General features: G+C 35.1%; 1 protein-coding gene and 1 non-coding gene across 3 annotated transcripts; one reads left to right on the forward strand and one right to left on the reverse strand.

Annotated features, from left to right (window-relative positions):
- The first annotated feature begins 1,335 nt into the window (after positions 1 to 1,335).
- On the forward strand, positions 1,336 to 7,415 carry LOC127792058 (uncharacterized protein At4g26485-like). Of its 2 annotated transcripts, none has more exons than XM_052322376.1 (4): positions 1,336 to 1,601; positions 4,356 to 4,936; positions 5,034 to 5,232; positions 6,897 to 7,415. In XM_052322376.1, the coding sequence occupies exons 2-4, from the start codon at positions 4,393 to 4,395 to the stop codon at positions 7,177 to 7,179; spliced, it is 1,026 nt and encodes a 341-aa protein (XP_052178336.1). In that variant the 5' UTR covers positions 1,336 to 1,601; positions 4,356 to 4,392; the 3' UTR covers positions 7,180 to 7,415. The 2 variants fall into 2 exon arrangements, with proteins under 2 accessions (XP_052178336.1, XP_052178335.1); XM_052322375.1 differs by having other exon boundaries at positions 1,339 to 1,601; positions 4,353 to 4,936; positions 6,897 to 7,411.
- TRNAN-GUU (transfer RNA asparagine (anticodon GUU)) lies at positions 2,316 to 2,389 on the reverse strand. The gene has a single exon. It is a non-coding gene; the product is annotated as a tRNA-Asn (tRNA).
- Positions 7,416 to 14,169: the final 6,754 nt, after the last annotated feature.

The raw sequence follows: 14,169 nt of genomic DNA on the forward strand, positions 1-14,169 counted from the left end.
TTCCTATCAACCATTTTCATCATAGATGTTTTTAATGGCTAATTTTGCAAATCATTTATGGCAACCAACGACTCCATCAACAATTAATAAATTCAAAGGCCATGAGAAACTTATAAATATCAGCTTGATGGTGCATTTGAAAGGTAAGAGAAACCATTGCAAGCTTCAAGTTTACTATTCTATTCAATTGCTCAAACCAATTTTAAATTTTCTCAAAAAAAAAGCTTTGTATATCATTTGTATCATTTGCTCAAGCCCATATGTTTAATTTTTTAGAAACATTATAACTGAGAGATTTATCTTTTAGATCATCGTTTGTGTAAAAATTCCTTGTACATTGACTAACAATATTGTTAGAAAGCCTACTTTGTTAAGCAGGAGGTTAAAATCCTAGTGATATTAGAGAGCATACTTTGGATCGAGTAGGAGATTTTAGTGATTATTTAAAAATTTTAGTGAGAAGTTAAGATAGTGTATTAAGCCGTTTGACCTAAACCACTATAAATTGATTGTCATTTTCGCACTTATCTTTCATATTCTTTTAAGCATCACTCTCAATCACCATTATTTTATACTAAAACCTCATTAATAGACTAAAATTATTTAAACTTATTCAAAATTTTAAAAATATCAAATTCACCCATCAGAGTGTGTGGTGCCATTACTTAAGAATCTAACACTTTGTGGCTCTAAGACACACAACACTAATATCCCAACCATATATTATGGGATGGATCAAAAGAGCATACGCTTGCCATTTGGCTCAAAAAATAAATTAAAAATTCATTCATTTATTTATTTCGATCATCTTACCTCAATTAAATTTTAATAGCATCTGCAGTTGGAGTTTGCATGAAAAAAAAATATTTTATTTATTATTTCACCAATTGTGCTCCTTTTTATTTACTTCTAAAAATTTTAAATGACCACAAATTCTCCAGTCTTTACTAGGCGAGATAGTCTCTCTCTTTTATAACATGTTATTTACATAGTCCATTTTATTTACACTAAATATGTGTCTTATTTTGATCTAGTTTTGACTTATTACATAATTTATTTTTGCGTTTGATTATTCCATATTAAGTGATATAAAATAATATCAAATCTGAACAACACTGATATCAAAACTAATCACCTATTTCACAAACAATATAGATAAATTGTTGTTAGCACATTTAGTTTCTAAATAGGACATTTATGTACGAAATAAGATGAAAAACATTTTGTTCTTGAAATTTTAAAAGACAAAATAAATAAATGTACACTAAAACAGAGGAAGCTTGCGTTTATCAGAAGCAAACTGAACTCATTTGCTTATAGCCGGCGTCAACGTCAACAGTCACTGAACTGTACCCAATAGTATGGGATGATAGCCAGCCATTGGGCCGTGAGAAGAAAAAAGAATTAACACCTTTAAATATAAGATGAGCTACTAAATCATCACCTGTCCTTCTGTTTACTCCTCCCTCTCTCTTTCTCTCTCTCTGTGTCTCCGTAGAAAAACCCAAAATCCAAATGTTGAGGGCAAGGAGTGGAATGTGAAGGACTCTCAATCTGAGTGGAGTGTACCGATCGCTGAGTCCTCAACACGGCCGGCGGCGGTAATCCTTACACTCCATCTTCATGCTTTTATATGTTATAATTCTACTACAGTATGTGCATATTATATATATATATATCTTTCTTTCTCCTTTTTTTGGATGGTTTTTATGTTTTTGTTTTCAAATGCATATATATATGTCTTTGGGTTGAATCGATAAATGGTTCCTTCTTTGTAGTTGTTTGAGTTGTGATCTTATCTATCAGATGGGTGGATCGTCTCTATTTGTTTTAATTTTGTTACCCATTTTATTTGTAAGTTGGGTGGAACGGGAAAGGTAAAATGAAGTCCTACAATCGGGGGGAGGGTGGGTCCCACACACGAAGATGTGAAAATACAGATATGGGTAACATTTAGGGTTTATTATTTGTCATTGATCATGATGTCAGGCTTTAATTTTAAACTAATATAGAAATTTACAAACTCTTATATTGCTAAAGTGTTGCTTATTACATATTAAAATACAATTGATTTAATTTTTTTTTTTTTTTTTTGATAAAATCGAGTGATGGAGTTGAGAAGTCAATTGGCTTACACAGAAAGCAATCAAAAGCCGGAGAGTGGGGCCCACCATTGTTGAGCTAATTTATGATCGGTCCGACGTTTGGAATATGAAACAGAAGACTTCAAAGTTGACGCCGCATCGTACCCTTTTCCAATACCCTGTTTGGGAGGAAAAAGTCAGTGATGGAAAATGAATATAATAATTATAGAACGCTAGAAGGAGGGCTTGAACCTCCGACCTTGTGGTTAACAGCCACACGCTCTAGCCAACTGAGCTATTCCAGCTTCTTACTGCTGAAGTGTCACTGGCTTATTTTTCGTACAATATTTTCTTTACAAATTTTGAATGATCAAAACCTTGGGCACTGGCTAGCATGCACAACACTTTTAACTGTCACTATACATTTCCCGTCCAACTGGCATCTGATTAACATTTCCATGTCTTAAGTTTTTGTTCTTTGTAATTGTACTAATCATATGTTTCGATCTGTTGCCAGACATATGATTAGTACAATCACTATCTATAAATCAAGCAGTACTCTTAAGACATCAAGAAAATAGGCTATAGATAAATTTCTTTCCTCTTGCTTTTCTTCTACATAAAGTGCTCGTCTTTCCTTTTACCAGCAATCTCCTTCTACATGACCATACTTGTTACAGTAGCAACATTGTACTTCATTTTTGAATGAATGCTTGTAACCATTTTGATAAGTGAATGGTCCTCCGCCTAACCATTGCCAGGTCCTTTATCTGTTGGCTTGTCCTCCCTCTTCACTTCAAATGCCTTCTCCCCATTCTACATGATCAAATTTGGACTGCTTGATGGCAGCAACTACATGATCAAATTTGGAGTTAAACTCCTCAAACCTTCTCAACTACAGTTTGATTGTTTAGTTGCTCACCATAAGATCTCATTTGACGTGCAGTGACATTTACTCTATTGAGAAAATCTAGTACAGATTAACAGTAATTTGAAGATTCATAGTAATTAACTTTGATGTAGCTTGAAATTCATCTTTTAGTATCAACTATACTTCCTTGCAAGTAGTTGCATCCATGATTCTGGAGAAAATAGTTTCATGGACTGCTTGTTGGGTGAAGAACAGTCCCTTAGTATCCTTTCCTATTTTCTCTCAACCATTGCTCCTTATTTGGATCTACATACCCATTTTCTACAAAGTCCCATAAATCCCGAGACTTGAATAGGGTCTTATTTTGTTGCTTACAACTATCCTTTAAAAACTGGAATTAGGGACTGAGAAATGCTCACAGAATTTCCATTTGCAGACATGACTTTTTTTGTCCATGATTCACAAACTTGCTCAAAGTCTCATCGTGATTTGAACTTTCTCTGATGCCAAAAGTGTATCGAAAGTGGCTGCATTTCAATGTAGAAACAGTAGACAAACAGAAATTTGACAGAAAAGATGAGAAAAATAAAAAATGGCTCTTTTATTACATAGTAGCTGAACTAAGCTTGCTCTGCAACAATATTAGTTTGAAGCAGACAAAATGCCTGTTTTTAGGCTTGGTACTCAACTCATCAGCAACTCTTAGAATTCACAAATGACTAGGAGCAGAAAATTCTTGGCGTGGTCAAAGATGAATCAGCAAACTGTAAACAGTTTTGAATCATTCTCCAACAGTAACAAGGTTTTACAGCAGTCAAGGTGATGGTCTCACAAATCGCAATAATGTTCCATGGGGTTATTAGAACCACCTGAACATCCTTCCCGCTTGAAAAGGAAGAAAATATTTGGACCATTAATCTAATCTGAAATTCTGAATTGAACCTTCCATTCCTAAGAAGATTTTGACGAAGATTCTAATGAGATTTTGATTTGTTTGTTTCTCCTTAAGCACCTTGTCTATTAGGCTGCAAGTCTTGGATCTCAACTCCTGTATTTCAATACTGTTCATGCTTTCTTTTGATGATCCACTTACTCTCTATATATATAACATTTACTATTGCATTTTTTTTTTTTGAATTTGTTTTATGCATTCAGGTATCACAAGAATAAAGAGGTATTAACATACTATAATCTACATATAAGCAATCTGAATTCTCTGTTACTCTGGAACTCTTCGTAAAACCTTTTGTAGATTGATTATAATCTACATATAATCAATCTGTTTATTTTTGAAGTTTCCCATTATATGCCTTGGCAAGTAAACTTCTATTATTTTGAGAGACCTATTTCACCTTGTAACCATGGTACCTCAAGTTAACATTGTGTCTTGGAATCAGAAGGTGCTGATTGAGAAGAAGAAATACGAAGGGTTGGTCAATGGGGCAAGTTCTTTCCATCATCTGGGGAATTCTATCTGGTGGTAAAGTAGGGAATGGGTCAGCAGAAACACCAGGCGGAACATCAGAGCCTCGAACCTCTGCAACTGCTGGCTTATCCTCTACAATAGAAGAAGATCCACCACCCACAACTGCAGCAGCTTTGCCCCAAAAGCTTCTCATCACTCCGCATTTCTGCAGCATAGATATAGAGCAGTACTACTGCTCTTACACAGGAGATGACACATCTCGTCATCAGCTGCAAGAAGATATATTTGCTCTATCGAGCTTAGAGTCATCACTGAGCGATGAAGACGACTCAATCTCATCAAACACCAATGAAGTTGACCAAGACACGAGACTAGTTGAAGTTGTGTGTCAAGTTGTGAGGGATTTTGAATCAGAACCAGAGTTGTGGATGAAGCAGTACAGCAGCAGGCAAAAGATTCTACTAGTGGGTGAAGGAGACTTCTCGTTTTCTGCTTCTTTGGCGGCCGCTTTTGGTTCTGCAACTAACATTGTCTCCACTTCTCTCGATTCTGAAGGTACTAAGAAGCATATATATACTAATTCTGTGCATTAAGCTTCTTTGCTGTCGATGTTATTTACTTAGTAATTTCTAACATATATATCAATCAACAGGATTCTTAACGAGAAACTATGGAAGTGCAATGGCCAACATTGGTTGTTTAAGGGGAAGAGGAGCCAAGGTGTTTCACGGCGTGGATGCTACAGAAATGGCTGAAAATTTCATGTTCCGAGGCATGAAATTTGATCGGGTGGTTTTCAACTTCCCACATGCTGGATTTTTTCGCGATGAATCACGAGAATCTCAACTGCGGTAAGTAGAGTTCTGCCATGATCTACTAAATCCATGCATGGGATGAGAGAGTTGATGAAATTCCATTTTCATAATAATAACTAAAAATCCTATGGATTGCATACACTTAGAAAAATATAAGCCTATGAATCATGTCCATGCCATGCTTACAAGAACCCATAAGTAGATACATATATATTCAGGAAACAACACCCGGGCACTCCATGCCCTACACCCACCACCACAACTAACACTTGGGGCCAGAAAGCTCACTGCTAGGGCTGGGCTCTTTTGCTATACAATCCTTAAGGACAATTAATTCCCACCTAAGGTCTTAACCATAACACAAACCACGAGGTCATTGGAGCTAGAAAGCTCACTCCTAGGGTTATGCTCATGAGCACATACACTCTTAAAGACAATCCACTCCCACCCAATGCCTAGGTCCACCCATGTAACATCCACAAGAAAACCCATGGATAAGAACATGCTCACAAAATGCCCTTCCAAACTAAACCTCACATGCATGCAAAACTAGCTCAATGCCATGCCAATGAATGCATAATCATTCCCCAAGAACACCTAAACATGCTTTAGAACTGATGAGGAATCATCCAAGTTAGGACTTAAACCCTCTTTAAAAGAACCAGCAAAAGCGGTTGACAGTTGCCCCCGAAACGATCGACAACCTTGGGCCTCCTGTCGACAAGCTCTGTAAACGGTTGATAGTTTCCTCTCAAATGGTCGACAGGTAGCATAACAGAACCCCTTTCGATTCATACCAAATGCAAGCCAAATTCAAAAAGACTCATATAATCACCCCCTAACCCAAAAGCATCATTCCTTTTAGGATGGTAGGGTGAAACTAACCCTATTTTGAAACTCAAGAGAGACCAACTAGATTAAACAAGAAGCTCAGGAGATTTACAAAGGTTTTTGCATAACCCTCAACAAGAGCAACCCTTTTGAAAAACATGGGATTCTATGCTTGAATCCCCAACCATCATGATCAAAAGCTTTAAAGAGAGATAAGAGGGATTAGAACTTGCCTTAAAAACTCTCTTGTTGACTTACTTGAGGAAGTATGCTCCCAAGATCCCTTACTCTCACTCTCAACAAAAGAAACTAGCAAGAAGAGAAAGAGAAGAAGAAGATATATCTAGCTTCCACAACCGTTTTGGATCATAAGCAAACAATAAAGAAAGAAAGAGAAGGAAACCCTACCTTCTTGCTCTGTCCCGATCTGCCATCCCTTCTCTCCTCTTCCTTTGTCTTTCAATTCCTTTCTCTCATGCAAGAATAATCCATCCACATATATATACACTCACATATCTCCCTTTTTACTTAAATGCCCCTATTGCATAATCCCTTAAATGAAAATTATTCTAATGCTAGATTGGACACCAATTAAGCACCACCAACACCAAATAATATTATCTATCATAATAATAACTAAAAATCCTATGGATTGCATACACTTCGTAATACTATCTATCATCATTATATTTTTAAGCATACAGTTGCCCTATCAGATGATATGATAATATCTTTATGGTTTTGTTTGGTTAGAGTGGTTGGACCCCATCATGTGTAATTGGGTACCATGGGTTTCCACAAAAGGAAAAAAAAAAACCAGAAAGATTTAAGAGTTGAAACCTACCTTTTCCAATGCTTATCTCTTGCAGGAGAAACAAAAATCTAATACGCCTGTTCATGAGGAATGCCAAGAAGATGATTGTGGAAGCAAAGGGAGAAATACATATTACCCACAAATCAAATGGCTTCTTTGCAGAATGGAACCTGCAGCAGCTGGCATCAAGTGAAGGCCTTCAACTTAAGCAAGAGGAGCATTTCAATTTCAAAGACTATCCAGGCTATCGAACCAAATATGGGTTTGGTGGGGACAAAAATTTCAATTGCAACCCTAGTAAATCTTATACTTTTGGACTGATTAAGATTAATGCTTGATGGAGTTGTATTGTACAGTTTTCAAGTGTAATTTCTGTTTTGGGCTAGCTAAAAGAAGGTTAACACAGGGTTAGACCAACCCTATCCGGGCCAAGCATACCTAAAGAACCCCGAGAAAAACTAGTATGTTGGGTCTTCATTCCTACCATGAATGGATGGAGGTTGAATAAAATGTGTGGAAAGTGGTTATGCTTGACATATTATGTATTATTGTCTATCTTATCTCTATGCATGGTTAAGGTTGAATTACACACACACATATAAACTGCTTGCAGTTAAAGGCATTTTTATGGACATCCCTTGCTTAAAGTTGGCATGATCAATTTTTATGTTTTATTTGTTTTTCTTAATCAACACCCTGTAGGATGAGTTATTTAGGTAGTGTACTTATTTCAAACTATTTGTGTTTACATTTATATTTGATGTGTATAAGAATTAAGGCTCATTTTCAAAAGTCCACACGATAAATCCAAAAGTCAAAAATAAAGTATAAAGGTTAAAGTGCACACAGGGACTTGGGAGATCCTCTTGGCAAACTCCTGCAAAGGGAGGACCAAGAGCCTTCAGTAAAGTTTACAAGGTTTATAAAAGACCCTCTCGTGGGGGTATTCTCATGACAGACATGTAAACAGTTATTTCCAAAATCTTCTTTGAAAATTATGTAAACGTGTGAATAGTCATCTCCAAAATCTTCTCCGAAAATTGTGTAGTGAAAAAGGATTATCTAAAACAATTCTAATCTCAAAATATTTTGAATTGTTATCACTTTCTACCAATTTCATCCATAAATAAAGGAGGACTTATCCTCCCAAGTGAGTCATTCTTTACTTATTTAAGAGCTTAGCAACCGCTTTTAATTTCAACAAATTTAATTTAAGTATTGGAATGTTTGCAAAGGGAATGCCATATGCCATCTAACAGTTTTTTTCCTTGAAAATATTGGAAGTTTTGAGACGATTCTTCTCCAACAAATAAATTATATTGTTATGTTTTGGTATCATCTATGAAAAATTGATCAAAAAGTCGAACATATAAAATCTTTAGAATGGTTTGCAAGAGATCTCAAGTAGCTCGAACACAGGCAAAGCATGGAGGGATCCGATGTCAACAATCCCCAAAATCCTCCAAGACACTCTTTGGAGGACCTTCGAAAGCCTTTGTGACTGTTATGCAGACAGTTTCTCTAAGAAAAAACAAGCAATTTGAAAAGAACATGAGAAAAGCATCAAGGCTCTCTAAAAGATGGCAGTTCTCTTACAAAACCCACTAAGAGAAGGAAATCAAGACTACAAAACTTTGCAAAAAGTAGGCAAAATGATTTGGCTCTCCAAACCTTGCGAGAGTCCCTGAGGAAGAGTCTCCAATGGGAGAATCCACCCCTTTTGGAAACCCATCGAGAGAAGGGAAATCGAGACTCTCCCTGACCTCGTTCAACCCAGCAAGGTTACTATACCCATGGGCAGAGATTTGGTAGGGGTAGTACGACCCCAGAGGGAAAAATATTAAGAAATTGTGAAGAATTCAATTGTGGGTAAAAACCTATCACTTCTTAGGAATCAACCTAAGAGAGAACATAAGGCCAATAATCAGTTTATATTTAGTGCTCAGGAATCAGTAGACATGAAAAAATGATTGAACAAGTACTAGAATAGGACTTGGTGCTAATGAAAGAAGATCAACAAATGAGGAAGATCCCTTTCGCTTATGAAATTATGGAGAAGCCTCTTCCATCAAAATTTAAAATGCCCCAACTAGCCACTTACTCTAGAAAAGGACTTCCCCATGATCACATTCAAAACTGAGCCAATAATGTTGTTACATGGTTGAGAGGATGTTGTTATGTGCTAAGCCTTTTGTTTGATTTTGAGTGACCATGCCTGCACATGGTTCAATGGTTTGGTAGAATGGTCAATCTCATCTTTGATTAATTAAGAAAAGAATTTAACAAGCCATTCATAATCAAGAGTCAAAGTAAGAAATATGCAACTTACTTACTCAACATCCGACAAAACAACAATGCCTTACATACAATGTGCATGAATTGCCTTACAGAAAATAAAGTCCGATCGAACTCTTCCATATCAGGAATCAATCCGATCGAATTATTCAATGTTAACATGAGAGGTGTTGTGGGGTCAATAATCCGATCAAACTGATTCATTATGTGATCGGACTCTTCATGTAAGGCAGGAATTAGTCCTATTGAACTCGAATTATTCATGTTCATACATGAGATGTGTTGGGTCAATAGTCTGATAAGACTGATTCATTATGTGATCAGACTCTTCATGCAAGACAGGAATCAGTCTGATCGGACTCAGACTATTTAATGTTCATACATGAGATGTGTTGTGGGTCAGTCAATAGTCCAATCAAACTGATTCATTATGTGATCAGACTCTTCACCCGATCAAACTATACAATACTAATGTTATCGAACTCTTTCATGAAGGCCATTGGTCCGATCAGACTATAAAATAAGGAATTAGTCTGATCCACAACATCATAAAAAAATGCCTAATCCTATGAACGAACCAATTGAAACAATCCTATGATCGGACTCTTGATATGAATTAGTACATGAAGAGTCCAATCACATAATGAATCAGTCTGATCGGACTATACAATAATAATGTTATCGGACTCTTCATATGTCTAATCAGACACAATAAGGAATCAGTCTGATCCACAACGTCATCAAAAATGCCTAATCCTATTAGACCAATCAATGAATCGAACTGAATTAGTCCGATTTCCATTCATTGTTCCTCAATAGTCTGATCGGATTGATTCTTTCTGTGATCAGACTATTCATATAAGGAATCAGTCCGATCCACAATGTCATAAAAAATGCCTAAAAAATTCCTATGAATAGACCAATCAATGAATCAGATCGATCAGACAATTCACTGTTCCTATATGAGAGCGGTAGGTCAATAAATAGTTCGATGGGATTCCTACATGAATGCGATGGGTGAATTATCCTATCAGATATACAATAATAATGTTATCGGACTCTTCACAGTCTAATCCACAACGTAATAAAAAAATAATCTGATCATATATGGAAATCAATTCGATCAGACTATTCACCGTTTGGACTGATGCCACCACATTATAGAAATTGCATATAAGTCAATACTGATGTAAATGATCATACAAGTCAATGATGAATCTAAATGATTGGAGTATACAATAATGTGAAATCCTTCTTGAATGAATTACACAACACAAGCAATTACACCCACAAATGATACGTCAAACTTACATAAATCATCCAAATCTCCAACACGTTCAAATCTCCATACTGTCTCAAATAACACATGCCAAAGTCCAAATTTCTAGGCACGCCAACTTGTGGTGCAGTTTATGTCTGTTGGGATTGCCTTATTGGTGGTGGTGTAAATGGCTCAGATTCTTCTTGAGACACCATAGGTTGTGATCCACTGGTTACATGACTTTTCTGTCGTTAGGAGTTCAATAGATTCCTTGCCGCTGCAGATGTTGATGCAGGTCCATATACATATCTAACTCATTTTTCCCCGGGCATCTAAATGGGAAAAGAAAATTAGATGGCCATTATAATAAAGAAACAAATTCAACAAACAAATTCAAGCAAAGTATGTACCCTTACATAAAAATTTCATGATTCTGATGAGAACATCACTCCGTAGCCTTGTCTTGCCTATATACGTTATGGTGAATAAGAAACATCATGTATAAAACGTGCATTGCAAATATTAAAGATAATGGTAACTACCAAATAAACCAAAAAAAAACACAAACTTTCCTTTTATCTCTTGCCATTTGCCTTACTGAGGCAATTGTTAGGGCTATTGTTGAGGCAGTTGCTATGACATTTGTGTTGTTTTACTTTTGTCTACTTAGTTTTGATGATGAAAAATAATATTTTATTTAATCCCTAAGTCATGAATCAAGGTTGTGGTTTTAACATAAATCAATTTCAATATAAAGTATTTCTTTGTGAGAATGAAAACTAAATGAATTTCAGGTATCGAGATTTCAAAGTCATATTTTTCTAAGTCTGGAAGGTTAGCATTTTATAAGGAGATATATATGAAAAAGTTTTCTTTTTGGAGAATTATCTCCCGATATTTTGATATCTAATATCCATTGGTAACAAAATGATTTTTATTGAATTTTTCAATAAATAGAAGGTATGTATTTTGAGAGGTAAATTTCTTAAATCTTGAGTTTATACTAAAAGTAAAATTTTATTTTCTTATGGTTATGGATTTTGGATTTTTTGAATATTTTTATTGAATCCAAATAGGGGGTATTTTTTTATTTACATTTATGTATTAAAGTAAATGGAAGATAAAATATAAATTAAATAAAATGAGAACATTTACTTAAACTAAAGAAATGTAAATATGTGGTAAAGTTTTGTATCATCAAGCTTCATCTGTCGACTGCATATTTCATTATGTCGACTATCTCTATTGCTTTTGTCGACTATCTCTTCTCATCTGTCAAATATGTGCTTCATCTGTCGACTATGTACCTTGCAACTGTCAACTATGCATAGGCTTTTGTTGACTATCTTGTGTTCTGTCGACTATCTTGTTTATCCCGTCAACTGCTATAATTGTTATGTCGACTATCCTTGAGTATGATGGTGGAAATTTTCTTCACATTTTTTATTCTGTTGACAGTTTGTGTCTTTGACAATCTCCAACAGCTAGTTTCTCATTCTCCAACGGCTCAATAACGACTAGTTTCGAGCAAAGCTTTTGGGAAGCCTATAAATACATATCAAGAAGATCAAGTAGAGACTAATGGATGGGAATGAAGTGATATAAGCTTACATTTATATTGATTTGTATTTACATCGACTATGCTTCATTTTTCTCTCTTTAAGGCTTTGATCTTCACTTGTAATTATTTATTTCAAGCCTTGTTTGTATTTTTGATAGACATTGTAACTAATATATTAATCTCTTAGATTTTCTCCTATTCTACATTTCTTATTTTTCCTAGCTTGTGTAATTAGAGGGCCTATTTGTATCAGTATGAGGTTGTAAATTCCTAGTCTTAGACTAGAGGACCTACTTGGTTTAAGTAGGGGGTTTTAGTGGATTGTTTGGAAAATTCTTAGTGAAGAGATAAGGTAGTGGATTAGGCTTGGGTTAAGCCGAACCGCTATAAATCCTTGTGTTCATTTCTTGCTTGTGCTTTTATTTCATTTATTATTTCAAGAATTTCAATAATCCTCACTTGCATCAAATTTTCATCAAAAGGATTTCAAGTTCTATCAAGCTTTTAAATTAACCAATTGACGCCCCTCTTGGTGTGTGCCATAGCACCTCCCAGTCCAACAATTTGTTGATGCACTTGCTGTAGCACTTAATGGGGCACTTGTTATGGTTGTTGCTGAGGCATTTGCTGTGGCACCCCGACCCCCACTATCGAGTGTCACCATAACCCACGGTTACAACCCTGGCCTATCTCAAAGGACAGTTATGCCCCTACCAACAAAAAGTATTAAAATAATATGGGTGCCCTGGGTGGGGTCCAGGCTTCGTCGCTTTCAATTATTGAGAACTCGGGTTTAAAATACATAGGTAATGGAAATTCACCTAATTCTTGTGCTCAATTAGGCCCTTAAAATATAAATTCAATTTCTCGTAAATAAAAGTAAATACCAACACGCTCAATAAAATATCCCAACAATCAAGCATATTTAAATAGATTTTGATGTTCTACCCTTATGCTTAGTTTTGATGATGAAAAACATATGTTATTAAATCCCTAAGTCATGAATCAAGGTGGTGGTTTTCAGCAAAAATCAATTTCAAGTGCATTGTTAAAATGAAAACCAAAAAGATTTATGATTTTCTATTTTAGTTAGAGATTTGCAAAGTCAAGTTTTTTAGTCTTAAAAGAATCTCCTAAAATGATTTTCAAATTAGCTTTGAAGTCATTGGTCAACATAGAGCTAAAATTGTTCTAAGGCAAAAGACCAACTTGAACATAAATGTGTTTGATGAAAATCCAATCTTAAGTATGAAAAATCATTTATGTTAATCTCATTCTTCAGAATAAGCTTTCATATTTTGAAGCATGCATGAAAGGTTTTGGTTTGAATCTTAATCATATGAAAAAATCCTTTAGTTCATGCATCATGTCTTGAAACTCGTTTTGATAATGTTTCAATATTTTTCTAAGTCTGGAAGACTAACACCTTATAAGGAGACATATATGAAAATGTTTTAGTTTTAGAAAACTAACTCCCGATAATTCAATAGCTAACATTCATTAGTGATAAAATGATTTTTAATGAATTTTTCAAGAAATGAAAAGTGTATATCATGGAGGTGGTAAAATCGCAAAATCCTAAATTCCTACTAAAACCCAAATTCTACTTTTTTATTCTTATGGATTTTGATTTTTTTAATATTTTTATTGAATCCAAATAGGGGATACTTTCTTATTTACATTTATGTATTAAAGTAAATGGAAGGTAAATATGTTGTAATGTTTTCAAGCTTCATTTTTGTTGAAAATCTTCCTCATCTGTCGACTATGCATAAGGATAGTCGACTATGCTTATTCAGTCTGTCGACTATATCTTGTATCTGTCGACTATTTTTGGATCTGTCGACTATCATGTAAGGATAGTCGACTATGGCTTTTCATCTGTCGACTATTTTTGTTCATAAAATTCAAAATTTTCTTCACAATTTTACAATAGTCGACTGTGTATATGTATCTGTCGGCTATGAAATTTTTGTGTTATAAGATAGTCGACTATGCTTTTCTGTCTGTCGACTATGGCTAGTTTTATTTGATAAAATAGTCGACTAACTTATTTTCTCTATTGACTATGTATTTCGCAGAAAGCTTCCAACGGCTATTTTTTCAAATCCCAACCGCTCCAAACGGCTATATTTCTCTTCAACTTTGTGGGACACTTATATATACATGTCATGGATGATCAAGAAAAGGCTAATGGATGGGAATGAATTG

The sequence above is a fragment of the Diospyros lotus genome, chromosome 15 (genome assembly GCF_014633365.1).
Source record: "Diospyros lotus cultivar Yz01 chromosome 15, ASM1463336v1, whole genome shotgun sequence".
NCBI lineage: Eukaryota > Viridiplantae > Streptophyta > Magnoliopsida > Ericales > Ebenaceae > Diospyros > Diospyros lotus.

Excerpts from the sequence above, each read along its gene's own strand:
- LOC127792058 (XM_052322376.1), top strand. The coding sequence starts at position 4,393 with ATGGGGCAAGTTCTTTCCATCATCTGGGGAATTCTATCTGGTGGTAAA. Across the intron at positions 4,937-5,033 it reads CACTTCTCTCGATTCTGAAG|GATTCTTAACGAGAAACTAT; the intron begins GTACTAAGAAGC and ends ATCAATCAACAG. Across the intron at positions 5,233-6,896 it reads TCACGAGAATCTCAACTGCG|GAGAAACAAAAATCTAATAC; the intron begins GTAAGTAGAGTT and ends TATCTCTTGCAG.